Below are 26,727 nucleotides of genomic sequence, written 5' to 3' on the forward strand. Positions count from 1 at the left end.
TAATACATTCAAATGTTTCCCCCTCTCAAAACTACAATGCATTTATTTTGTATTTCTTAATAAGTTGCATGTTGACAGAGTTTGATTCATGAACAAGACGAGATGAGTGACCTTACTCCTAAAAAGAAAAATAATCTACAAAAGTCTTATACGCTTGTAATCCAGGAGTTCCATGTTTCTCAGTGTCACTTGTTTAAATCAACCCGTAGTGCTGTTGCTATTTGATACTGTCCAGCGAGTGTCTGTGTCACTCACATTGTTCAACAAAACCTTTAAATCCACTCCGGTGCTTTTAAATGGAGAGTTGACTTGCTCTGCGAGATTTTTCACTGCAGATCAAGAAGACCGTTATCTCCTCGCAGGTGTTGCTCCTTAACGGTCACAACCATTGTTCCTTTTGCTTCATCTGCAACATATAACAATGACATTGCACCATTTGTTGTATTACACTCTGTATAACACTTAAAGAAGGGAACACTGTCTTGATGAATTCACTTACTTTGCTTTGAATCAAAGGGAATATTGTGTTGAGTGAGGAGAGCGTGCAGTCTCTCAATCTCGTCTCTCTGTTTTTGGAAATCCTTAAAAAAAAAAAAAGTTTCTGTCACACATTTTAAGCAGCATTGTAATATCATACTTGATTTCGTAGGCTATTATTTGGGAAAAAGTACATAAATATACACACCTCTGTACATTTCTGTAAAGAGTTGTGCGTTTCTGAATCAGCTGCCACTTCTGGCTGCTTTTTCTTCACTTTTTGGCTTTTCAGGAGACCAGCGTCCTCAAAAACATCCTTCAAAAGATTGTTGTATCCCTGCAGCAAACGTGCATTGTGTGTTAGTGGCAAGACCATCAGAGAAATTACTAAAACTGTAATAAAAATGCTGAACAAGAGGGGCTGAGCTTTGAAATTAAAATGGCACAGAGGTCTATATGTCTGTCTGAATCACTAAGAAAACTTGAGGCAAGCCTATTCATTTCATCAGTTGGCAATTGATCAGCCAAACTGGTCTTTACCTGCTCAGTAATAAGATCTTCATAACGAGCCTGCTCAGCTTCATCCCATTCCTTTTGGAGCTTCTCATTCAATGTCGGGTAAACTTAAAAAAAAAAGAAGCATACAAATAATAAGAAATCTTTAGTAACACTAACTCACCCAGCTGACTTGTGCTGTAAAATGGTTATTTTGTCGTACCTAAAAGCGAATGTGGATGGCAAACCAGTGGGGTTTCAAAGCTTAGCGAGTACACGCAAGTACTGGGCTCGGAGACTTGAGCAAGCTTGCTGCTCGCACTGCAGACAAAAATCACCTACAGAAACATGAAAAGAAACAAGGTACACTCATTTTCTTGAGTTCATGTTATTGATTTAATTGTGACAATGCTTTTGAGTTAATTAATTGATTTTAAAGTTGTCTGTGTTCTATGGCTCTGGGGTGACTGTTCAAAACTTTGAGTTTAAAATTAAATGTTGCGGTAAGACTTGTAGGTAAATATTAACCGATGTATTTGCTGTTCAAGGTTTCATAATGATCTCTTCAAGTGTTACTTAATCTGTTTTATATTTAAAAAGGAATAGTTCAAACATTTAAAACCGATGTAACCTTTGTTTCCCTGTTTCTTGTTCCACAAGTATCCCCATCTCTCATCCACATGCCTGTGAAAGTGTTGTTTGCCATTTCCCACTCCTGCCAGATCCTATTATAAAAACACAAAAGGCTGCTCTTATAACACACCCTCAGCTTCGTGCCAATCATTCACATACTGACATTTCCAATAAAGGTAATCATAGGCAATGTAATGTAGGGGAGCCACATCTTACCCCAGTATCCCACTGTAGGCGTTCCATCTAAATGACTGTTCATGTTGGGTGATGTTGTGAAATGGACAGAATTCATATTTATACCTGCAAAATAACCCAGACACACAAATATACTTTAATTTCTTTCCAGATATGTCAATGTAATGTGCATGTATGAGACAATCAGCATACAAAACAGGGTCATTGCAAAGAATCCTTGGGAATGGGGCCCACATGTGAGCATATGTCAAATACATACGTTGACTCTGTGAGACTGAAGCACTTCCCAGCAAGCCGATGAAAATGTGCAGGGCCTTGAAGAAGACATTGGTGTTGATATGAGTGAATTTAGTGACTGAGTTTATCCACAGAAAACATCTTGGTAACTTTGTCAACAACGTCTGGTTAAATCTTAAAAACCTTTACCATACAGGATTGAATAAAATGTAGGCTTTGAATGATGTCAAACTATTTTACCAGACACTGGAGATGGGGTCACTTTAGGCTGTAGTCTGCTTCCCTGAGCCAGAAGAGGATTGTTCAACCTAAACACAGAAAATCAGTCAGGAAGGGGCTAATGTCAAAAAGGTGCACACTGTGACAAATCCTTTACTTTACGTACCCAAATGTGTTTGGCTCCTCGACTATCTTCATTTTACCAGCGAATCCATGATTTACTGTATTGAAAAAGTAATCATCAGACTAAAATCAATTAACAAACACCACCAACACAATATAATTTGGCGCATATGTTTCGGTATCACTGACATAAAACAAAATAGACTCAATTGAGTATCAGCACTTACTGAAAAGAGACACACAGACCAAACACAGTCTTAATAAATGATGTATTCCGTTATACAAACGCTGCATTGTTGTCTTTTGAGGGACTAAAATGTGCTGTCGGTTGTTTCGAGGTACATTTCCTGCTTTGCTGGTCGTTTGTCAGATGACATGGCACGTGATGAAAATAGATGTGAGCATGCGCAGTTGACGTCTCGGTCTACGACGCGCTTTCCACGAGCCACAGACGATTCAACTAGTTTAAATAGTGTTAAAAGAAGTGCGTGCTACATGCAGACTAATGCCAGTTGTATTATGACAATCTATTTAAACTATTAAATGGTGTACCCGTAGATAAAATACGAAACGTGTACTTTTGGCGAGCGACATTAGACAAACTGGTATTAGTGTGTGTGTGTGTGTGTGTGGTATAGCTAGCTAGCAACACAGGTGAACATGCTGGCTAGTTTTTACACAAGCTGTAATCTGACAATAGCCGACTAGCTGTCCACTGGTTGCAACATGGGAAGAAAGAAACAGGGCTCGTCTGTGCGCACTGGCAATAAGAGCAAAGAAAAAAGGCATAAAATGAAGGGGAAAACCTTAGAGGCCTTTACAGAAGACATGCACTCTGCTTTTGAAGGTAATAATGAATTGACTAATTAAAGTATAAATGATGTTCTATTATGTCCTAATTGTGTCGCTGTTTTGTGCTTGCCTCATATTTTGGGGGCTACATGACAAAATACAATGTCTCCTTAGGGCTCTAATTTTAATGATGAAAACCAATGTTATTTGCAAATCTGTCAATTTAAAATATGAAGCTGTTAACTTAGGCTATATAGGAAGTTAATGCCAATTCATTTGTTTTCATCAATGTTATTAAGAAAAAAAAGTGCAAGAAAGGAGAAGTATGAGTACGAGTGCTCACATCCACATCATAATGTACACTTTGTCGCTGTGTTTTTCAGCAAGTCTTCATCTAGAGGAAGGAGCAGAGGCCCCCCAGGTGAAAATGCCTTGTCCACTTGCCATGTGGGACTTGGGTCACTGTGACCCCAAACGTTGTACTGGCAGAAAGTTGGTACGCAAGGGCTTTGTACACACCCTGCGTCTCAATCAGAGATTCCATGGACTCATACTGAGTCCGATGGGCACAAAATATGTGACCCCAGCAGACAGGTGTGCATTTTTTTTAATCATAACACATGAAATCATAAACTGCGACATATACCAGTTAATTTTTTTTTTTTTAATTTATTTTGATTGATCAGTTAATAATTGTATCTATAAAGTTTGATCTTGAGGTGTTTTATGTCTGATCAGCAGCCAAAATCACATTTTATTATGAAATGGAAGGATATTTTGACATTTTTAAATCTGTTGGTAGAACTTATTAATGTTGATTGTTTGCTGCTTTTTTATTTTATAGCAAACTAAAATGGTTAATTGATTATCAAAATAGTTTTTGTTTTCTAATAAATATCTCTTTTTGTGAACAAATGATTGACATAGTCTTAAAAAAACTTTATACACAGAGAGATTGTGGCTCAAAATGGTTTAGCGGTGATCGATTGTTCCTGGGCCAAGTTGGAGGAGACTCCCTTCAGTAAGATGGTCGGAAGTCATCCCAGGTTACTGCCATTCCTTGTAGCTGCAAACCCTGTCAACTACGGCAAGCCCTGCAAGTTATCCTGTGTTGAGGCTTTGGCTGCCACGTTCTGCATTGTCGGTAAGGCCTTAGCTTTAGTTATTCAGGAATGATGTACTGTGTTGGCTTCCAGACTGTTTATTGTATCATGTTCCAAGTTATGTCAGTGAAAGTCTAACATACTGTATCTGATTTTGCAGGTTTTGAAGAACTCGCAATGCTCTTGTTGAAGAAATTTAAGTGGGGGTCAGGGTTCCTGGATCTCAATAGAGTTCTGCTGGACCGATATGCTGCATGCCAGTCTGAGGAAGAGCTGCTTGCCGCAGAAAAGGAATATCTCACGTCTGAAGCAGTGGAGGAGGAGTTTGGTAAAATGGGGGAGAAATAAATTAACTGGGGGCTATTTCAGTGTTTACCAACATATTTGTGCAGCAGAGATGGTTGGGGTCATTTCTGTTTTAGTCCCACATCTGTCCTTATTTTAGTCTTTGTTCGGCTTCATGTTCAACTTTTATCCTCGAAATAGATCCTATCTATTAATATTTAATATGGTGAAGCTCTGCTGCAGAGGCAAAATCACGGGTAACTTGATTTTTGCAAAACTGGGCTAAAATATCATTATTTTAGTCTATTTCATAATTTGTTTTCCTATGGTGACTCACCGCTGCTGAATTATTATTGTCTCATAAGGTGTCTAAGCTGTATGAATTTCTTATAATATAATTAATCAATTAAAGGCAGCATTCTATCAAATTGTAGGCATTGACGGAGACGTTTCTTGCATTGTTTTCTAGACTGGTGATCAATAATACAACAGATTGTGATTAATTTAAATTGCTGAATAAGTCGGAGATGTTGGCAGTGATTCAGAGGTCTGGAACCAGGCTAATTGTTTCTAGCATGTCTGAAAAATGAGTGATAACCCATATTGTTGAAGCTTTTTCTGAACAAAAGCTAATTATCTACTTTGTTCACAGATCCATTTGATGTCAACTCAGGAGTAACATGTGGGAATCTCAACAGACGTCTGTGGTAAACATTTAATATTGCTCATGAGGGCATTTATTATTCAACTGCTATCAGAGTGAGGTAATCCCTCAGACACACTGTTTGCAATCTTTGTAGTAATGAAATTATGATAAATGAAGCATTAGTACTGATGCAGTCATTTTACTGCTGCATGTTGTCAAATTCCAGATCCTACATTTATTTCTGCTAGTATTATGTCACTTTATACAACTTTGAAATTTGCAACTGAAATAACTTGGTCAACATTGTTTGGGAAATGCTAAATATTCTTCAGTTGATTTTCCATTTACCAAAGTTCTTTAAACTGTATTTCTGTATTTAGTGCACCTGAAGATGAGGATACAGAAACCTCGGAAGAGGAGGAGGAGGAGGAGGAAGAAGAAGAGGATGAGGATGAGGATGATGATGATGATGATGATAAAAAAACAACAGAGAGCAACATTGATTCAAGAACAGTATCACATCAACATGAAGAGGAAGAGACTGGATCAAAGTAATCACAATAAAGCATATTTCAACTATGGATTTTTACTCCAAGGACTGACAAAACTTTTTCAACTCTCATGACTGATAAATAACCTGAAGGCTAATTGTGGCTCTAAACTTTTGTGCAACCCCCCCACCCAAAAAAAAGTATACAATCAATTGTATGTTTGTCTTCATGTAAACGCAGACTAAATAAACGAATCCTTGCAACCTTTCTATTGACATACGTGGTGGTTGCTGTTCGACACGCATGGTGTGATGGACAGACGCAGACTTGTGGGTTTCTACACAAAAGTTGAAGCAGCCTGAGGAGTTAAAATGGTGTAAGAGCTAAGGAGAAACCTCGCTACAATGCATCATTAGTCAATCTGCAACAGACCGGCGCAAACAAAATAGTTTGTAGGGCACGTTGACTGCGGCATCTGAATATATATATTCAGCCGTCTGACTCGATTCCTATCAGTAAGATGAAATTCAGTAGCGTTGGGTTGTAAATGTGGCGAGGGGGGCGGACACAGCGGGACTCTCCTCTGCTGTCCTGCGGTAACATTGTTGTGGAACGACGTCACAGCTCGAAAATGAAGGCGCAGAGGCAGCCATTACTGGAGCTTCTCTAATTATTTTATTCCAAATAAATACTCGTGGAAAACTCCCATGGCAAGAGCTACAAGTCAGCTGGTAAGTTTTGCGACTCTAAAAAGAATAACGGCTCGAGGCCGGTGCTCAAAATGTGCAGTGTGTCGGCTGTTTGACAACAAATAGTTAGGTCGGGCCTTCACTTGGGAGAGCGGTGCTAGCCGCAAAAAGATCGGTCAACGTTACGACTCACTAGCGACGTTAGCGCGCTAATGCTGGCTAACACAACACATACTGCCTGCTACGTTAAACGGGACTGGCTAACACCTTGCTCAGTTCATGACCAGATGTTCTCTTACTTATTCTGAGTTGGTTTAGCGTTCAAAACTGCTTGGTGGTAGTTTGATAGGATGTAAGCCCGTTCCCCCGTGGTCGGTTATCTGTTAGCTAAACATGTTCGCGCTTTCGGACGAAGCTCCTGCTTGCTAACAAGCTAACATGAGCTTTATTGCGTCCCACCTTTTGATTAGAAGACAGCTTTTTACGGTGAACACTTAGTACTTCGACTGTCAACCCGTTCACTTTTAAATTTAGATATTGACGTCGGCACATCAAATCCGCCCGCGACTGAGTGACGCTGTGTGAAAATGGCCTAATGTTTTGAAGTTAACGCTACTTGTTACCTGGCTGGCTAACGCGAGCTAATTGACTGTCTGTTCGCGTTAAGTTCATAACTGTCAGTGACTGTCGGCTTCATTTGACAAGGCAGTAGCTAACGAGAGCTCGCTAGCAGGCGTTAGTTAGCAAAGAAAGTTCTCACAGGCCTGTTGTTACCCGAGTACTTAGGGTTGGGTTAACGTCGGCTGACATGTTTCTAGAAACCATTACATAGTCGACCTGTAGCAGTGGTTCAGGAGATGGGAACACGAGTAACGTTAGTTGGCCACAATACAGTGAAGTCCGGGATAAGGCAGCTAAAAGGCCACACCTTGGATTTGAATGAGAAAAAGGCCGACTGAACGAGCTCTGCAACGTTACAGAGTTGTAAGCCGAACAACATCAGCACTGATAGGTCCAGTGGCTCAGTAAGTTACGAATAAACAACAGTGGAAGAAGTACGAGCCACTTTGTTAGAAAACACAACCTGTCGCTGTGCGTTATCTTCGAGTCCTCAATAATTATTTGGTGGTTTTCCTTGTTGGTGTTTGTGTGGGTTAACTGCCTTTCAGTGTGATCATGTGGATACAGATCAGTTGTGCTAGTAAGTACAACGGTCACATGAAAGCAGTGACTTTGACATAGTTTTCACAACTTAAACACTGGAGGGTGGGACCACCAGGCTCAGAAGAGGCTTCTCCAATAGTCGGTGCATGCCCTTATCAATTCTAGACTTTGCTCCTCAAGGGGTCTTACTAGAAATTTTATATATAAGATATCCTACCAAGCGTGTTAGTTGCAGTCAATTAAGTTGACAACCTTGGAAAGTGGGTCTCCTCTGATCCAGATGTCACCTTGTTTGTAAACACAAACTGCCAATTGCTTATTTATATTGGTTTTATTATACAATTAGAAGGACTATATAACTCAACAAATGTATTGTATTAATTAGCTTTTTACAATATATACTTTTTAAATTGTCTATCATTATTATGTTAACCTATCCAAAGGTATGCAGGTGTAATTATGGTGCGCTATAAGCAAGCTGTTGTGAAATCTGTTAGCTCACAGAATGATGGTGAAAATATTTGACATTCCAGATCAAAAGACAGTTCAAAGTGCTGAAGAGAAAGGCATGATCTTCTTCAAACACAGATATTCTTTATGAAAGTGATATTGAAGGCAGTTCTCGCTTCTGTTGTTGTTATTGTAGTATCTTATTCCCAGAATTCATATGGTTGCTAGATATGAGCACACTGATTGTCAGCCATAACGAAGGGATGATTAATTAGCTTTTGGGTGTGTTTTAAAGGTATTTCTTAAGAGAAAATTTACTATTTAAACTCCATTAAGACATGGCTTTTATTTAAATCACCCTGCTGACTGATATCTTCTCAATGTTCCCTCTCTTCTCCCAGTATGATGTTGTGCCCATTCAGCCCAGCGTTGTCATCTGTTCCTGCTCGCATCCATCAATGGTAAGAAACCACCCTGACTCCTGCTCGCCACTTGCTATCCCAGGCGCAAGCAGTAGCCACTGTCCCAGCATGGAGGGCGGCAGCCAGAGCGCAGACCTCCGCACACAGCCGGCTGTCCAGGCCCCTCAGCCACGCAAGAAGAAGCCAGAGGACTTTAGATTTGGCAAGATACTAGGAGAGGGCTCCTTCTCAACGGTATGTAACTTGCATTCCCCTTAGTTTATGAATTATATGTGGGTAGATATTGCTACATGCTAGCATTCTTTTGATTACTGTACTTGAATGATATATCCTCAGTTCATTTGAGGGGAATTGACAAAACAAGTTGCAGGAGTTTCTTCTAAATCTGACAAGTTTTGTTTTCTATTCTTTGATCCTAAGGTTGTCCTGGCAAGAGAGCAGGTAACGGGCAAAGAATATGCAAGTAAGTAATAATGCATCAGCTTTTGGTGAATAATACCAATGACACTTTTTTTTATCAAGATGGAAAAGTAGCTTGGTGTGTTTTTTACTTTATCCTGAAATTGTCTTTTCTCTCCACCAGTTAAGATTTTAGAGAAGCGCCATATTGTGAAGGCGAACAAAGCCCAGTACGTGAAAAGAGAAAGGGATTTGATGTCGAATCTAGAACACCCATTCTTCGTCAAGCTCTACTTCACATTTCAAGATGATGAGAAGTTGTGTATCCTTCTAATACTTTTGTCAAGGCATGTGGTATATGTGCTTACCTCTTGTTTTATTGTTAATGTATCCCAAAAAAATCTTTTTACAATTGTAATAATCAGTCTTCCTTAACTAGCTTTTCTTAGATTTTGGCCTCAGCTACGCTAAGAATGGAGAGCTCCTGAAATACATTCGCAAAATTGGTTCTTTTGATGAGACCTGTACTAGATTCTATTCAGCTGAAATAGTTTGTGCTCTAGAATACTTACACAATAAGGGGATAATACACAGGTAAGACTTGCCGTTTGTTTTTTACTAGTTTTTTTTACATATCATTTTCAAATCCTGTTAAGTTTTTGTTTCCCCATAAGTTACAACAGGTTTGTCTCATTTCAGAGATCTGAAACCAGAGAATATTCTTCTGAGTGAAGACATGCACATCCAGATAACAGATTTTGGGACGGCCAAACAGTTATCATCAGACAGTAAACAAGGTATAACCACAATCCTGATTTTACTTAAACATAAAGTATAACAATTGTGTTAGTTCCATGAATTTATCATTTTATTCATTGTGAGCAGTGTGAAGTTCTTCATGTCTTCTTACCATTTATTTCCACACTTTGGCAGCGAGAGCAAACTCCTTTGTCGGAACAGCACAGTATGTGTCTCCAGAGCTGCTAACAGAGAAATCTGCCTGCAAGAGGTATGAAGTTTTGAATCACGCAACTGTAGATGTGCTAATCATTGTTCTGTTTTAATGTTTGTCAGATGATGACGGCATCACATTTTGACTTTATTCATGTATCTGTTTTACTTTTTTAGTTCTGACCTCTGGGCCTTGGGATGTATAACCTATCAGCTGGTGGCTGGTTTACCCCCTTTCAGAGCTGGGTGAGTACTAAGTTAATTGTCATTATTTCCATTGATTGATTTTATCATTGAACTTTAATGCTAGACGTGACAACCACCATGCCCCAGTAATATTACCCTAGCAAACAACATTTCCCTAACAGTCCCTCTTTTTTTTGTTCTTTTCCTCTTGTGTTTTATTTGTTGCAGAAATGAGTACCTAATATTCCAGAAGATAATAAAGCTGGAGTATGAATTCCCCGAGAAATTCTTCCCCAAAGCCAAGGATCTTGTCAAACAGCTTTTGGTAAGTCACCCAGAACCATGATTCATACAGTATATGTGAGATACAATTAAATGTTACTGATATTCGAAGGGACTCTTTTATATGTTTTGAGGTCAGCTGGTGTTGGTTATTTACAGAAGGACAATGCATGTCGCATCTGTTTCGTTTTTTTCTCTCAGTCACTGGACCCTTCCAAGCGGATTGGGTGTGAAGAGATGGGAGGGTACGACCCTTTGAGGCAGCACCCCTTCTTCGACACTATCTCCTGGAGTGATCTACACCTACAGACACCCCCCAAGCTCACCCCCTACCTGCCAGCCATGTCTGAGGATGATGAGGACTGCTATGGAAACGTAAGATATTTTATTACAGTCCAGGTCCCCCCATTTCTTTTTTATTGTTAATGGGAAAACTTATATGTGATGCCAAACATCACTTTACCTTTTCTCAACCGTCTCATTTCCAAACTCAGTATGATGACCTCCTGAGCCAGTTCAGCAACATGCAAGTGGCCCAGTCCAGCTCATCACACTCCCTGTCGCCACATGAATCCGCCCCCCCGCAGAGGTCCAGCAGCAACATTGAGCAGTACATCCATGACCTGGACAATAACTCTTTTGAACTGGATCTACAGTTCACTGAAGAAGAGAAGCAGCTATTGCTGGACAAACAGACCACTGGAAACCCCTGGTAAAACCCCATGCCAACATGTCAACCTGTTCATCTGTGTGTGAATCTGAATCTTTCCTCGATTCAAGTCTTGTTTTAAGTGAAACAGAGTGGGTGTCAGTCATCTCATGTTGCTTTTTTACACAGGCACCAGTTTGTGGAGAATAACCTGATTCTGAAGATGGGCCCCGTGGATAAAAGAAAGGTGTGTGTGAATTCTTGGCCATCTAATTCAGATTGAATTTACTTGACCTTTTTTGAAGTTTTCTTATAGGTGAAGATTTTTTCTGCCAGGTAGACTATTCAGGTGCTGCGTGTTAGATGTTTGTTGTAAAATGTAAATAGGTTTTCTAGTTAAGTTTGTCTCAGCATAAATTATGTAACCACCCATAGTATTTCTCTGACTGATATGTAGAAAGTGAAGGGGAATTAAATGCTGTGTATCATAGCCCATTCTGTTGTTGAACTAATGTCTCGAGACGTCTGGCATTTCAGGGTCTGTTTGCTCGACGGAGACAGCTGCTTCTCACTGAAGGACCACACCTGTACTACGTGGATCCTGTAAACAAGGTCCTGAAAGGGGAGATTCCTTGGTCCCTCGAGCTACGCCCTGAGGCCAAGAACTTCAAAACCTTCTTTGTTCATACGGTAAATGACTATTTATTTTTGATGTCCGTCCAGTATATTTTCCTCCAGCAGTATGTTGATACTTGCCCATTAAATTGCCCATTGAATTTCTCCTCCTATGTGATTTACTTTTTTTCTTTTTTTTTCTTTTCATCTCGGATTTTTGCAGCCTAACCGAACATACTATTTGATGGACCCCAGCGGAAATGCTGACAGATGGTGCAAGAAGATCCATGAAGTGTGGAGAAAGATCTATCAAAAGCACCAAAACCCCGGCCTATAGGAGCACAGTTCCTCCTGTGGCCACTCCTCTTTAGCTCTGAGGCCAATCACTGAGCAGAGTAACACCCTCTTTAGTGCCCTTCATCACCGCAATGTAAACAAACTCTTAGAGACGCTGGCATCTAGACCTTGTTTGTTTTCCTGAGTAGAACCATGGGGAAAAATACAACTTTGGATTCAGGGTTGCTTTGCTTGTTCTTTGTGCTCTCTGTGAGGCTTCTATTGCATTTTTCCATGTATGGATGATAAGACTGCCACCATGCACATCTGCTTTTTGTACATTCTGCAGGGGGGAAGAGAGTGGCAAGCTTGTCCTATAAAGGGACACAAGCTTAGCTACCGCTAGGACTATCTCAAATGCAAGGACTGGTTTCTTGCTCCAATGATACCATAACACAAAATCTAGCTTTTGTGAACCAGAGCCTATCCTGATATCTTAATTAAACCACATCCTATTCCTACATCGTATGTGCAAGCTGTAGTCAGGCCCCACTTCTAGAGCTTAATACTCCATGGTTGTAACCGATACTGTAATCTGACTCAGTCTCACATGTTTACCAAACTCAAATCCTATATATATTTTTGTCAGAGCCCAAGTGTTCCCACGGTATTTGAGTTATTTTTTAGTCTCTTGGAACTTGCTTATTGCAGTCAAATTAAGGTCTCGATATAACAAAACAGAGTGCTGGTCTGCAATGAGACATGGGTCTGAATCAGTCTCCATACAAGTGTGAGCCTTCCGTAGCCGTTACTTAGGATGTATTGCTAACAGGGGGCGGGTAAACATGCCACTAGCTTGTACTTCCTAATCATAACTTGCTTATCTTTCCTGCATGGCCAGTTTTGTAGCTCAGCCTTGTCCGCTTCTCTCTCCCAGGGCACTGGAGATATAGTTTATTCAAGTTTAAAGGTGGGTATTTTTGACTGCATTGGTAACCATAGTGTATTTTATTGGATGATTTGGCTGTTCTGTACCATTCACTGGCTATTTCTTTGTGATGTGAATTCTGCAACTTCTTTTTTCGGTGGGATAGTCGGCTCATCCTCAGTATGTCCTATTGAAAACTAAATCGTATGTGCTGACCACCCCATGCTGAACAGAAAACCTTCATCAACAGTGATACATACACATACTATCATTCTCCGACGCAATCGCAGTAAAGCTGTTGTCCCTGGACAAGATGGCAGAACTGCCTCATCGGGCGCATTGCCCCTTTTTTTTTTTTTCATTCTGACGTTTGGCCCAATAGAAATTAAAGCGACTGATTTAACTTGTGCTCTTGTTTTAGCAATATGTATTATCATAATGCTTTTAATTTTTGACATTACCTAAAGGTCCTTTCCAAAGGTCCCCTTCCTTCAGCTGAGTCTGTGTGTGCAGTGTGTGACTGGAGTATAGGTGAATAGGACCCTCTGGCCCAGGGGCCCGGGGCTCAATGTGGTTGGATGTCAGTTAAAAGATATCTATCTGATCCAAATAACCGATGAAATTGCTGTATCTGTCTATAAAGTTGAGGAAGCACTAGAGTAGTGTTTTCTTCTAGTTAGAAAAATTGTTTGAATCAAGTCGATGGCAGTCGGTTACATTGTGTATGGAATACTCTACCTGGCTTGTAACTGACTAGAACTGTGATGTACAGATGATGTATTATTAAAATCTGAAGCAAGTAATGCAATGATATTAGGATACAGTTTTTGTATTTTTATTCTTGTATAAGGTTATTTGATGGCTATTGTTTAGCCTCTAGTTCATTCTGTGTTATTTAAATTCTAATATATGAATCATTTGGATTGAAGTCATGTTCAGGGGCCATGTTGTGTATGTATTGAGATGTAAAGCCTTTGAATGTGAATAATTATTGTAAACTATAATATTTTACAGCTTTTTTCTTACTATATCATACATTTTCTATTTGCTCAGTGATTTAATCATATTCTGATAATTTAATGAATCTGTTCATTCTCTCTGATTATTTGTGCGCTAGGTCAGTAGATGTTGAATGATGAATTTTCCACTTAATGCTTGGTAGTCCAGTAATTAAAGCATGTAGGGATTTAGGCATACAAATAAAGCCGTGTGTCCTGTCTTCTGTTACCAACCACAGTCATGACACCGTGAAAAAGCAGCAGAAGTCAGTGGCAATGGCATCTCACATTTTGCAACATGTAAATAAAGTACCGGCCCATTATCAGCGCTTTTGTGTCGTGGACATTACTTCAACACGGGAGAAAACGTAAAGCTGGGTGGTCTTGCGTACGTACAAGCCACATTGTTACAATCAATAACTATTGTACGCCACCAAGTGACATCTTTATCCGCGGTGACATCTCCAGGCTTTGGGTATCAAGAGATCATCCACGTCGCTGGGTCAAACCAGAGAGCGCCTCTCTTCTCTGGGATGACTTGTACACAAGTGTGTGTCCGTGCCGGCGGAGCGGGTCGGTAGGAGTGGCTGTGGCAGCCTGCTTTGCATGAGTTGTGGACTCCCAAGTTAGTGGCTGCAGCTCAGATATTTCCTGTCAGCCGCACACAGCCGAGCTCGAGAGCGGAGGAGACGAAGAGAGGGATGGCAGAGAACAGCTCCGAGACCAGCGGCTCCGTCCACCGGAGGTGTGTGGCCCATTCTCTGGCGGAGAGACACGTCTCAGCCGGTGTCGTGGCGTCGAAGTGGATCCGACTAAATGTCGGGGGGACGTATTTTTTAACAACGAGACAGACGCTGTGTCGAGATCCCAAATCATTTCTGTACAGACTGAGCCAAGCTGACCCCGAGCTCGACTCTGACAAGGTAAATGCTAAGCTAGCTAGCGCTACTGTTACACTCCATTTTAATGTGCTCTAAATTACTTTATATTTGCTGACTGTATTGTTGAGCAGTTGGGGGGCTGATGGCTGTTCCTACCCGCTTGCTTAATCAAGAGGCCTTGGGTTTATTCACACTTTGTGCTAACTCCCATTACTGTGGCTAACTAGCATTAGCACAGAGACGCTAGCTAGATTCCGACAGTCACCACATGACACACGATCTTTGCGTGTGTCGCTGGCGAAATGTGTTACTATGTGTTGCGGTCATCGTCCCCTACACGTGTTGTTTAAAGTGTTGACTTCAACAACAGTGCATGGCTGAAATAGTTTTAAAGCTTTTCTTGGCACAATTATCAAGTCGCCCAGGACGTTAGTTGGAAACTTTCCCCACTGAGATCTGAGGCCATTGCTCTCAGCGAGGTGTCAAACAGGGACGGCAACCAATTATTCTCCATTATTGACAAAACTACTGTTACATTTATTTATATGTATAAAATACTTTGAACCTAGCTGTAGATGGTGTAGGCAGATTGTGACTCTAGGTGGACTTACTATAACATTTAGCTGAATGTAGACTGAATCAGCTTTTTAAAATGAATGTATAACATGGAATCATTTAATTAAAATGTTAAATGGCATAATATTCCAGTAGCACACATTTTTACTTCATATCATATTGGTACAAAAACGCTTAACAATCAATAGCTCTTTTTTTGCCCAGCCAGTGGCTGTAATGTCTCCAAGCGTTCATGCTATAATTGTCTTGCCAAATGATGTAACGTTACACATAGAAGGACTTTATTGCTTGATCAATTTGTGTTTTCCACCCTCCTCTCTTGAGGTAAGTGTGTTACTTGGCTCTGTTTCTGTGCAGTAATCAGCCCCTGTGCTGGTGGTGAGGCTTCCCTAATGAGCACATAAGTCATTGCCAAGTGGAGTGAGGTGCTGCTGACAACTGAGAGCTGGGGATGAAGTCACTCATCTGCCTGAATGGCCTCAATGCTCCAGAAGCAGGCTTCTCTCTGTTTGTCCATCTGCCAGTTTGAACAGCTGTGTGTGTGTGTGTGTGTGTGTGTGTGTGTGTGTGTGTGTGTGTGTGTGTGTGTGTGTGTGTGTGTGCGTGCGCGCGCTTTAAGGCCCCCCGGCACTGTCAAACACAATGCATTAGTGTCTGTATACATAGTATAATATGCTCTGTTTTTTTTACTGACCCATTATTCATTGTTTTCATCTACTTGCACCCTTGCCCTCTTTTTATACTAAGCTGAGACCGTGGCTCATCTCGTATTTTCATGCAAATATCTTAATCTCTAAATAATCAGCTTGCTTTTTTGTCAGTTTATCCTCCCATGAGCAACGGATCAGTCCATCTAAATCCTTTGTCCTAAGTGTGTATCAGACTCTCAAGCCATTACTTTACCTCTCTCCTGCCGGCAGTCTCATAATAGATAGCTTCTAGTAAAGAACAGGTTATTGGATATTATTTCACTGTGTCTAAAACAATTAACATTGGCATGATTTAATCTAATCAGTGACTGAGGCAAGAAGACCATCTTCTTTTTTTGTGCATCACACGACTGCATGCGAATAGGAAATCCAGCAGAGTATCGGATCAGGGAAGAGCTCTGTTTTTGTGCGAATGCAGTATTGTATTTCCCAGCCAAGGAAATGAGTGGTTCAGTTCTCAGTCACGCAGGCTGACGTGCTTGAGCAGGACTCTCAAGGAGAACTGCATTATTCATGTTGTTGACTGGAGCCTGTTTTGCACATTGGGGTAGTTCAGGGAGAAAGTGGAGGAAGTGCTGTCATGTGCATAGACATAACAACATAAAATATTCTTTTAAATAATTAACCCTAGAATTAACATCCTACTCATTGCTGTCGCATTAGAGATTTATTGTTATGACTAGGTTTGTTAGACCTGTGTGACTAGGTATTGCTTTCAAAGTTATCATTTGTCCAAGCTGAGCGTTGCACATAAATGGGCATCCATCCCTCTGGCAGACGCCTGCTTTCAAACTGCTCGGCTCAAGACCACTCAAGTAGAGACCCAGCTTTCAAGCTTTGAGAGCTGCATCAATCTTTCAAGCACCCCATCACAAGGGGTTCTTGTTCCTTCCATATCTTATTCTTTTCATATTTATATCTATTTGATGCCCAAAGAGGTTCTCTCTGCGGCATGTGTAAGAAAAATATGGTCACATTAAATGCCGTATTCAGCTTGTATGTCATGCCTGAGCACACCATGGGAGACGATATAAATATTTAACAGCGATATCTTCGTCTCCTTCTTCTGTGTCTTCTTCCAGTAAGTGCTCGACAGGGCAGTGCAGACTATGATTGGCAAATCAGGTGCGACTCAAAGATGGTTCCATTGGCTTTATTGGTCTAAAGCAACTTTATTCAAAAAAGCCAGCCACCTACAATTGTTCATAGCCTTGTGTTGCAATCAATTAAAATGTTGTCATTTGAAATTTCATTCCCCACCAAAGTCAGTTGTCAACGAGACCAATCGTTTCACTTCATCCTCTTTTTCTATTGCAATACATATTTATCGTTTTGCCAAGAAAAAGCTCCAGTTTGTAGTGATTTCCTGGTTTGCCAGCTTAGTCGTAGAGCTACTTAACTGCCTCTCATTATAACGGCAATACTTTCTGGTGACTTTTAAAAGAAGCTGTTCATTTACTTTCTTCAGCTCTGCTGAGTCATTGTTCTGCAAAACGCTCTTATGGTGTTGCCTTGCAGAGTTGAAAATGGTAGAAAGGCGAGATGTTCCTCCCAGCCTTCATGAAAGGTTAAACTCATTAAAATGCACAGTGTTAAATATCTTGAAATATGAGATACTTTCACATAATATAGCCTTGATGTGATGTGTGTATTATTTAAAAGTTGAAGGCCTCTTTGACTATGCCATTACTGCGTGTACTCCAGAGGGACTCCTGGCTCCTACTCTACAAGGATCAGGCTTCCACTTGACTAAGTAGCTACAGTCATGTGACTCAGACGATCTACTGCAACATCTTTAAGTGGCGTTTCTGCAGTAGGCTTGTACTCCAGCTTGACTGCAGTGAAGGCTGAGCAGCGTTTGATAATGCTTTAGTTCTCCATATTACTAGTCTGAGCAAATTGGAATGACTTCACTGCTGTTGCTATTGCTCTTTGATAACTACTGCTAACCGCCATCTTATGTATTATTTGAAAGCCTATCTTGTATGAAATTTAGCAGTGACTATACACACACCTGTCTGACTTGACTGGGTGAATTGTGCCATGCAAAGGTTTGGTGTACACCCATTTATTGTACACTCAAGCAAACAAGCAGCGACTTGTTCATTTTGTCGTTAATGTGTCTGCAAAAAGCCTCATTGGACATCACATGCTTGAAGGGTGGGTCGCCATGGTATTTCCTGTGAGAGGATGTGTATTGTGTGTAGGAGAAGAATGATAAGGTTAATCATCACAGCCCACCCTTCTAATTTGCTTCTGTTTACCTTAAGTTCATGTTATCTTGAGTTTGAATCCATTCAGGGTTAGGCCTGCATTGACTTGGCGCTTGTCACTGTATGTACAGAAAGCTCAATATTTATACAACACTATTTAGCATACCTGACCTAAAGGGAACTGACCTATTACTGGCGGTTGTTGTAGCCGTTGGCACTTGCCAGTGTATTTGTTGACATCATCTGGTGTTTTTGGTTCAAGTTGTTGGCCTTGTCCCATGTAGGTCTATCATTCTTTTTATTTAATTGATAAATCTCGAAATTGTGTTTAATGTTGCTTTTCACCTAACCTTGATATTCATAAATGATAAGGTAGTTTTGTTCATCATCTTCACAATCATATTATAACACAGAGATGGTGAACTTTCTCAGACTGAGCATCAAGCAGTCCTCCAATTCCCCTCACCGCCCCCCATCCTCTGCTTGTTGCCCAGTGCCCCCAGAGACGCAGCCTTTTGTTTTCCATTAAAGACACTGTCCCCTTTGTGTCCATGCGGCACCCCAATCAGAGCCCCCTTAATCATCTTTTTCTCAACTGGGTCACTGTCGCCGTACGCCATAGATGCCTGTGCACCCTGAGGACCAGCGACAGGCTCGTCAGCACAACAGGCCAGGAAGCAGACGTTTTACCAAAGTGTAGAGTACACATGATATATTTGAGTGTTTGATCAGTGGGAGTGTTTTGAGGCTGTTTACAGAAGTTTATTTATATAATGCCATCGGCCTTTTTCACAGCAGACCCTTTTGACTTATCTTAGTAGGATGAGTGCAGGTGTTGCTAATATCATTAACGACGGCTCTGTTTTCAAATGTCCCTGTATTAATGGGAGAGCCTTTACCACTTGGCTAATGGAATCTAAATGTATGTTAACCCATTTGTATTACCAAATGTTATGCAAAAAGCATATCATATCTGGAAACTAAATAATTTTGACACACTTCCTTTTTTCAAGCAAATGGTAGTATGTCCTGCCTCGGCAAGTTCTTGTTATAGCAGAGTGTCTTTCCAAACTGTCCCTTCACAGAGCTTTTCCAGTGGAAGTAGGATGAAGGGGAAATGGGGAGTGCATCTAAAGTTGAATAGACCTTTCGTCAAATGGACAAATTGACTTGTCAAACGCAGGAATACGCAGTAATATCAGTAATTGGGGGACTGAAGCCATTGTTAATGTTTTAACTTCCACCTCTGTTTTTCCTTCTATTACCAGTCCAAACGAGGTCGATGGATCTAATTCATTTGGGAATAATAACAAGCTAGTAGATTAATATATATATATATATTCTGAAAGCAAAACCCTATGTTAAGTACACAACTGACTTTTGATAGGATTTTAAAAGAGAGGCCAAAAGTAGAAACCTAACCTATATTAAAATCAACCTTTAGGTGCAGTGTGAATGTGGTGAGCTGTGCAGCTCACCACATTCACAGGTCCTTTTCCTTCACGCTTGGCCTACCTGTGCTTGTGCTTAAACTTCAGTGACTATGGAAGTGTAAGGAACTGACACAAGGCAATAAGACCAGAATAGAGCTCCATTAGGCTCCAGTTGGATATTTTCGCATTGGAAACGAGGTCAACCAGCCAGGAGGGTTCAGATTCATTACAAAATAAAATGCACAGGGACCTTTTCTCATTATTGAAAAGATTAATGGGTTTTGAGTTGGAATCATTTTTGAGCTTGTGAAGACGAAGTAACTATGACTAATCATATGTTCTTCATTGTAGTCATGTCTATTTGAGTTTGTTCATGGCCTGCAGAGTATGACAATATTGCACTGACCATCAATGCGGCTAATTTTCCAGGATTGCTCCTGAGGCCATATTACTTGACTGACGCATAGTCAAACATCCTGTAGCATTTAAGGATTAGCACAACATTTGCTTAAGGCCTGTCCTCCCTCCTCCGAGCGCTTTATTGAAGCACGTTTGACTCACTAAGGTCACATTGTATATAACAACTTTTCATAATATGAAAATGGTGTTGGCTGCAGTAGTTATCAGCAGTTCAAACAGACTCATATTATGTGTTGGGCCAACTATGTAGCAGACTAGAGTTGACTAGGCTAATTATTGGTTTGAAGCCACGGTGCGTTCTCCTGGTCCCCATGGTGGATTCAGCTTGCTGTTCCAAATCTTTTTTATGTTCTGCTCTAATTGTTTTAGCCGTCTCTTCCCCCATGAGACAAAGACGGTCTAATCACAGTACTTATAGGAATAGGGGAATACCCAGTAGTTGTGGAGAAATCTGGATCAAACCCAAGGCCTCTGGGAATAGTGAAGTGATATCCCAAAGCTGTGTGCGCGTGTGCTCTCAACCCCTGTAGAGATTATCAGCATGGGAGCTGACCTCATAATTCTCATCCCTCGAGTTTTATTCCCTGATGCACAGGGATGTTTTTCCCCCCCAGTAGATTGTGTTTCGATTAAGAAATATGCCTTCTCATGTCTCTCTTTTTAAAGACTGAAGCATTTGAAATAACTTTCATCTCTGTGTGTACACTGTGTTCCTCGTGCTGGATGCTTTGAATTAAAATTACTATTGCGGCTAAATGTCGACTTGTTTCTTAAAATCGAACACTCTGTGTCAGTAAATACAGTGTTATTCTATTAATCTCATCCTCCTTCTCTGCATTTCAGGATGAAACTGGTGCTTATCTCATAGACAGAGACCCCACATACTTTGGGCCAGTGCTGAACTACTTGAGACATGGCAAGCTGGTGCTCAACAGGGACTTGGCAGAGGAAGGTAATGTCTCTGTAGAATATAAGATGAACTGTATTCCAAATCAAAGTACAGTTGTCTGTTGCACGATAAAAAAATTGGTAACAGAATGTGTTGTCAATATTTGAGTTCTTTATTGTTGATTGATTGTTGTAAAAACTGATGTCATGGCAGTGGTTGCAAAAAAATAAATGAAGGCAACTCCCTATTTTTCCATCCCATCTCTGTTTTGACAAGTGCAATACAAATCATTTGACTGGTCAAAGAAGTATAGATTCTCACACGTTACAGTTGAAACTCTGCATAACATTAAAGAAGATTCCCCTTTTAGTAGTCAAGAGATATGTCTGTCATAAGCTTAAGTGTGTGTGTCTTTTTTACTGTTTTAGGTGTGCTAGAAGAGGCCGAATTCTACAACATCACATCATTAATAAAGCTCATCAAGGACAAGATCAGGGATCGAGACTGTAAAACATCACAGGTACATGAAGTTTGATTTAATTTTTTTTTTTATATGAATATGACAGTCGTGTTCCATTCCTTTTGTGTCATTTCTCCCTTTCGATTCCATTTCTCTCATGCGTTTGTCCCTCTCTCAGGTTCCAGTGAAGCATGTTTACCGTGTGCTGCAGTGCCAGGAGGAGGAGCTGACACAGATGGTGTCTACCATGTCTGACGGCTGGAAGTTTGAACAGGTAAATCTCTTCCTGCAGGATTACAGCATCAATCCTTCTTTCATGTGCTTCACCCACCCCGCTATGCTCACATTGACCCAGAAAGTCCAATCCTCAATATTGGAAACGGCTAAAAAGCCAAACAGCAAATCACATCTTTCTCACTGTCCGCATACATGATCCGGGCATCCCTTCTGTGCTCTGATTGGTCGTTGCAGCTTGTCAGTATAGGTTACGGGCGGGCCCACCAGTCAGAGTTTCTGCTGATTGTGTCAAGGGAGGTGAAGGGAGAGGAGTCTGCTTTGCCAAACAACAGCGGAGAGGTGTGTCTAACAAATTTCTGTCCGCGGGCTGGTCACTGCATGGTCCCCATGTTGTCCATACACACCCCGTTGGCCGTCGTTTGTCCCAAGTAGATACGTAGCTGTTGGTCTTCTTTTTTTTTTTTTTGCTGATTCTTTTCAATGTTCATTTGTACTGCTTGCTCACCAGTGAGGTTAACAGACCATGACACGTCGTCTTACATGTGATTTCTGTTTTATTATTTGCTTTTGAAAAAAAAATAAAAAATTCCCTTTCGTACTGCATTCAGTGTTTAGGCTTGTCAACAGCTTTCTGTGTTCTGCTTTCACGTAGCCACTTGGCTGTTTTGGGGGCTGTGCTGTAATATAGTGCTGGTTGTTTAGTAGTGAAATGTTGTTTTATCTTCCCAGCAGGTAATTTATAGATCAAACATTAAGGTTGGACAGTCCAGGTTTACATGAGCGTTTGTGTTCAGCTGAAGCTGCCAAAGGCTAATATTTCTAATGAGAAACTACTTTGTGTATTGTATTTTAATGAATCTCTCTGAGACAAGTGATCTCTGGATTTCCCATTAGAGCTGAATTCTCTCTAATCTCCTTACACAGGTCAGATGGGAAACTCCTAGAAACATTTCTTATGCAAAGCCGAAAGCTCGGTCGTCAGCCCAGAGAGTCTCTATTGGGGAGATGAGCTTTAATGACTTACGGCTGGTTCAAGATTCCATTAATAGAAACAATTTGTTAATACTGTATTTTACTCAAAGTCTTCGTCTTTGGTGCTCGTAGACTCTTAACAGCATGACAAGTGGAATCCATGATGGCTATTGAGCTAATGTGTGAGAGATTTCTTAACAACAACAAGTCTCTGGCAGCATTGGCTAATGAGGCCATGCATGTCTGAACATGCACACCTGGGTACAGATGGTTTACATGTAGCCTGCAGTGTACACACACTTAACATTCAGCAGTAAAAGCAGTTATTCAGGAACAGTGTGCACAAGGTTTGTTTATAAAGATCTTATAGATGTTTCTTTTTTAAATATCCTCTTGTGTCTGTTTGTGTCTTTTATTCAAACTGACATGAAAAATGCCTGTGTCGTATTTACAGATACCATATGTGGGATTTTCTCATGCAAATTATTTTCCTGACTGATGCATTCAGTGCTCAAAGAAAAAAGCCACTTGATGTTGGAAGCAGTGGCTTCACTGTTGTCTATTGGTTGAATTTGGGTTGTGCACTCAGTTCTCTCTCAATGCTTGTGGTAGACTGGTAAGCCATGCTAATAAAGACTTGGCAGACATAATTAAATGGTAAATTGATTTTGTTATGGCATGTATATAGCACCTTCCTAGTCTTCTGACTATTCTATGCGCTTTACGCGACATGACAACGTTCACACGCACATTCATACCATTGCCATGCAAGCTGCCAACCTGCCCATCATGATTTAGTCTAAATGCTCATCACACACCGATACTTCAGAGCCTTTGGGAGCAATTTGAGGTTCAGTATCTTGCCCAAAGACACTTCGACATGCGGACTGGAGGAGCCGTCAATATCATCGATCCTCCGTTTAATGGACAACCAATTTCACCTACGGAGCCCCAGCTGCCCAAAATACAACGTAGAGTAAACCAATAGTCAAAGAAAGCAGGTTTTTAGAACACAGCTCATTGTATCTTGTATTTAAATTCTTAATCTGAATTAATATGGCAGTCGAAGCACTAACGAAATTCTAACACCAGCTAAAACATGGAGCGGGTGTTACTGATCAGTGATGGGTGTGACCGAATTTGTAGTTTGCTCTTTTTATTTGGTTTGTAGGAGGTACTGTAGTTTTCAACAGCTGATCGTATCGATTTGTTTCCAACTATTCACTGTAAACCAGCATGGTCCTATCGGGTTCAATTCACTGTTCCCCCCAATGTTTTTCAACCAGCTTGTTTGCTTCCTGTCGTAGAGTCCTTGCACTTGTATTCAATACCTATCTTTTTTCTGACTGAGGTCTTTGTGCTATTTCTTTTATCATCATAACCGTATCTTTATGGACCACACATTATTTTGTTTCAGTCTAAGTACTTTGGTAACTACAATTTCTGTTTGTTTTTTGATCTTCATTGATGTTTTGTTTTGGTTCTCTATGCTGGCATTTCTGTAGTTCCTGAAAAGACAGTTTGTATTGCGTTTTATAAGTGCAATTAGTTAAATCACACATTGCTAAGTATCCTTTAACACTGGGAATAGGTATAATAGCCTCTGATGTCGATATGTTCTTGCTGTATTAGTTTAATATGTTTTGAGTAGGTTGCCAAGTGGTGTCCAATACAATTGTGTGTCCACGACATTCTGGGTTTAAACCTCACTGAGGAACTGTATGTGTCATCCCCACTGTATCTCATATTATATGGTGTATCTAATAAAGGCAAGATAATTCAACTTTAGAGTCAGGGTTACACAGACCGCACATCGGTCTGTATAAACTGTATTGAGCGATGTCTAATATAATATAAAATATAATCTAATATATAAACTCCACAATAATATATTGTCACGCCTTAAATTTGAGTTGCATGAACCTGTCGACCCTCTGTGCTCCTTGATTGGTTGTCAACCTCTTTTACATGAATTTAATGTCCCCCTGCCTCTGTTTCCCCGCAATGAGTAACCCAGTGTTTGCCTCTACTTCATCAGTCTAAGGCTAATTCTTCCTCTGTGCTCTGCTCTCGTGTCTCACTAGCTGGTCAGCATAGGCTCCTCTTACAACTATGGAAACGAAGACCAAGCCGAGTTCCTGTGTGTAGTCTCCAAGGAGCTGCACAATCAATCATACGGGACAAACAGTGAGCCCAGTGAGAAGGCCAAGGTAAGTGTCTGAGTTTGTGGGGAGGCCGGTTGAAAATCCATCCACAGCAAACATCTGTGAATGATGGCCTGTGCTGAATGTTTTAAATGCAGCGCATTTATGAAAATGCCACCAGGGAACTGAAAGCCCCTCTCCTTTATTGATGAGAAAGCTCTATGAAGGAGAACATTGTGAATATTCAGTCCCTCAGTTAAAAAACAGCCTGCCGCAAAAACCACAAGTGATGAGAGAGAGAAATTAAATTTAAGCAAAGCAGACATTCATTTTTACGTTGTATTAACTGAACAATGATCTCCTGTTAAGATTCAGGCATGAACAACTTTCATTTTGATGCTCTCCAAAAAACTTTATTTATTCTAGTTTCTCGCCAAAAATTACATTTTACAAGATTGGATTTGAACACATTATGATCCTTAGAAAAATGATTGTCCGATCATCGTTTATTTTTTTGTGCTAAATGTAGTTGTTAATGTCAATACCCCCTGAACTTTAATCCATTAGTTTTATTTTTCAGCTCGTTCTCCTTTTCAACCTTTTACACCTCCATTATTTTACAACATGTCTTTCTTGTCTTCTGTGCTGTTTGCATGCTGCATGTTGCTCAGAGTGAGGACGAAGACACGGATTTTGAAATGAATGACTCTGATTAGGGTTGAGCATTTATGACTCACTGGTGAGACTGCTCATAGTCCCTCCACCAAGACTCTCTAGTTGGTCCCCGCGCTTTCTTCCCTGTTCCTCCTTGATGCAGTTTACACTACTGAAAACTTTCTTAACAGAACCACAAGCAAAGTGACTGAATACAGGTTGAAACCCAGCTTTGGTATTCAGTCTAAATCAAAAGCCAGATGGCTCCTGCTAAGACCGGTTGAACACTTCTTTGCTGTTGAAACTCCTTTTGGAACCAGATTGGAGCTCTGTTTGTTTCAGTAGTGTAAATAAGACTCCTTTTAATTATTGTCATGCTCACAGCCTTGTTTAATGGAGGACACTCTGAATCATCAGCTGCAGCAGTTTGACTCATTGCCCCTCATTCAATGACATTTAAAGGGAAGGGAGGGTTACTACACACACTTTGTCCATGTCATTGTCAAAAATAGTAGTTGTAGTGTTGCTTTGACAGCACTGGTGTGTTTTATTATAAAAAATGTTATAGTTTTACTGCAGTATTTATATCACAATCCTAATCTCACTTGATTTACCCAAAGAAGATATCTGAGATTGTGTTTTAGACTCCTGAGATTATCTAACTTTGTCTGATGGCAATAAAGTCCCAAAAGACAAAATGGCTGAAGCAGAATGGTAATGAAGAAGCGCTGTGATTAAACAAAAAAACAACCCAATTATCCTCTTTTAAATTGACACGCTGCTATTATGAATGATTATGCTAAAAATAAAAGGTTGAAACACAACTTAAATCTATACTGAACTAGTACTAGGTGTGTTACATTTTAATTATACTGCTGTGTCCTTCATATTGCTCTCCATCTCTTCTGTAGTTAAGAATCATTTGGGGGCTGTGGTTAGTTTTAGCTGCATTAATTCCTTGTAGCAAGGAAACTTTATGGGCTCACCCGCAATTGGCTTTAGAACCACGTACTGCATAGTCTCCAGCAAATGCTTTATATTCGTCACTTGTGCAAGCATTTCCCTTTTCTCCGCACCCCATTCAGTAAGTTTTGGAGAGTGCTCCTGGCTGGGAGAGTATGCACTGTGGCAGGAATACAGTGGACTGGACAGAGTCAGGAACTACTTTCAGGGCATGTGGTACGATGTGTTTTTGTTCATTCTAAACTTTTTTTGGTCTCTGCAGATCCTTCAGGAAAGGGGTTCCCGGATGTGAAGAGGACTCAGTATTATGAGCTCCAGGTGTTCTGAAGCTCGCATATCATCTTTGTGGAAGAACGTTTGGCACAATGGAGATTTATAGGAGGGGTGTACATTTATTTTGTGTTTTTCGCTCCATTTTTGTTTTTATTTCTTCATGTAAATAAGTCTGTTTACTGACAATGTGTGCCTGT

General features: G+C 40.5%; 4 protein-coding genes across 4 annotated transcripts; 3 read left to right on the forward strand and 1 right to left on the reverse strand.

Annotated features, from left to right (window-relative positions):
• Positions 1-266: 266 nt before the first annotated feature.
• Positions 267-2,701, reverse strand: gnptg (N-acetylglucosamine-1-phosphate transferase subunit gamma). Its single transcript, XM_079214199.1, has 11 exons — positions 2,607-2,701; positions 2,423-2,477; positions 2,278-2,345; positions 2,060-2,114; positions 1,822-1,905; positions 1,604-1,697; positions 1,196-1,310; positions 1,018-1,100; positions 686-814; positions 500-581; positions 267-406 (listed from the first exon to the last, which is right to left on the reverse strand). Exons 1-11 carry the CDS (start codon positions 2,671-2,673, stop codon positions 327-329), a joined length of 912 nt encoding a protein of 303 aa, XP_079070325.1. The 5' UTR covers positions 2,674-2,701; the 3' UTR covers positions 267-326.
• A 404-nt stretch (positions 2,702-3,105) lies between these two features.
• On the forward strand, positions 3,106-5,950 carry tsr3 (TSR3 ribosome maturation factor; the record flags this gene model as incomplete). The annotated part of the gene is made up of 6 exons (XM_079214344.1): positions 3,106-3,226; positions 3,555-3,765; positions 4,122-4,315; positions 4,435-4,602; positions 5,212-5,266; positions 5,586-5,950. The coding sequence occupies 6 exons, from the start codon at positions 3,106-3,108 to the stop codon at positions 5,758-5,760; spliced, it is 924 nt and encodes a 307-aa protein (XP_079070470.1). The 3' UTR covers positions 5,761-5,950.
• Positions 5,951-6,364: 414 nt separating this feature from the next.
• On the forward strand, positions 6,365-14,017 carry pdpk1b (3-phosphoinositide dependent protein kinase 1b). Its single transcript, XM_079214292.1, has 14 exons — positions 6,365-6,427; positions 8,401-8,655; positions 8,842-8,884; positions 9,005-9,142; positions 9,270-9,414; positions 9,520-9,617; positions 9,754-9,829; positions 9,949-10,017; positions 10,186-10,282; positions 10,441-10,614; positions 10,734-10,951; positions 11,078-11,135; positions 11,426-11,578; positions 11,727-14,017. The coding sequence occupies exons 1-14, from the start codon at positions 6,404-6,406 to the stop codon at positions 11,838-11,840; spliced, it is 1,662 nt and encodes a 553-aa protein (XP_079070418.1). The 5' UTR covers positions 6,365-6,403; the 3' UTR covers positions 11,841-14,017.
• A 374-nt stretch (positions 14,018-14,391) lies between these two features.
• Positions 14,392-26,642, forward strand: kctd5b (potassium channel tetramerization domain containing 5b). The gene is made up of 6 exons (XM_079233376.1): positions 14,392-14,628; positions 20,782-20,890; positions 21,256-21,347; positions 21,466-21,561; positions 24,581-24,706; positions 26,520-26,642. Exons 1-6 carry the CDS (start codon positions 14,407-14,409, stop codon positions 26,547-26,549), a joined length of 675 nt encoding a protein of 224 aa, XP_079089502.1. The 5' UTR covers positions 14,392-14,406; the 3' UTR covers positions 26,550-26,642.
• Positions 26,643-26,727: the final 85 nt, after the last annotated feature.

Source organism: Taurulus bubalis (assembly GCF_910589615.1).
Source record: "Taurulus bubalis genome assembly, chromosome: 2".
In the NCBI taxonomy this organism is placed as follows: domain Eukaryota; kingdom Metazoa; phylum Chordata; class Actinopteri; order Perciformes; family Cottidae; genus Taurulus; species Taurulus bubalis.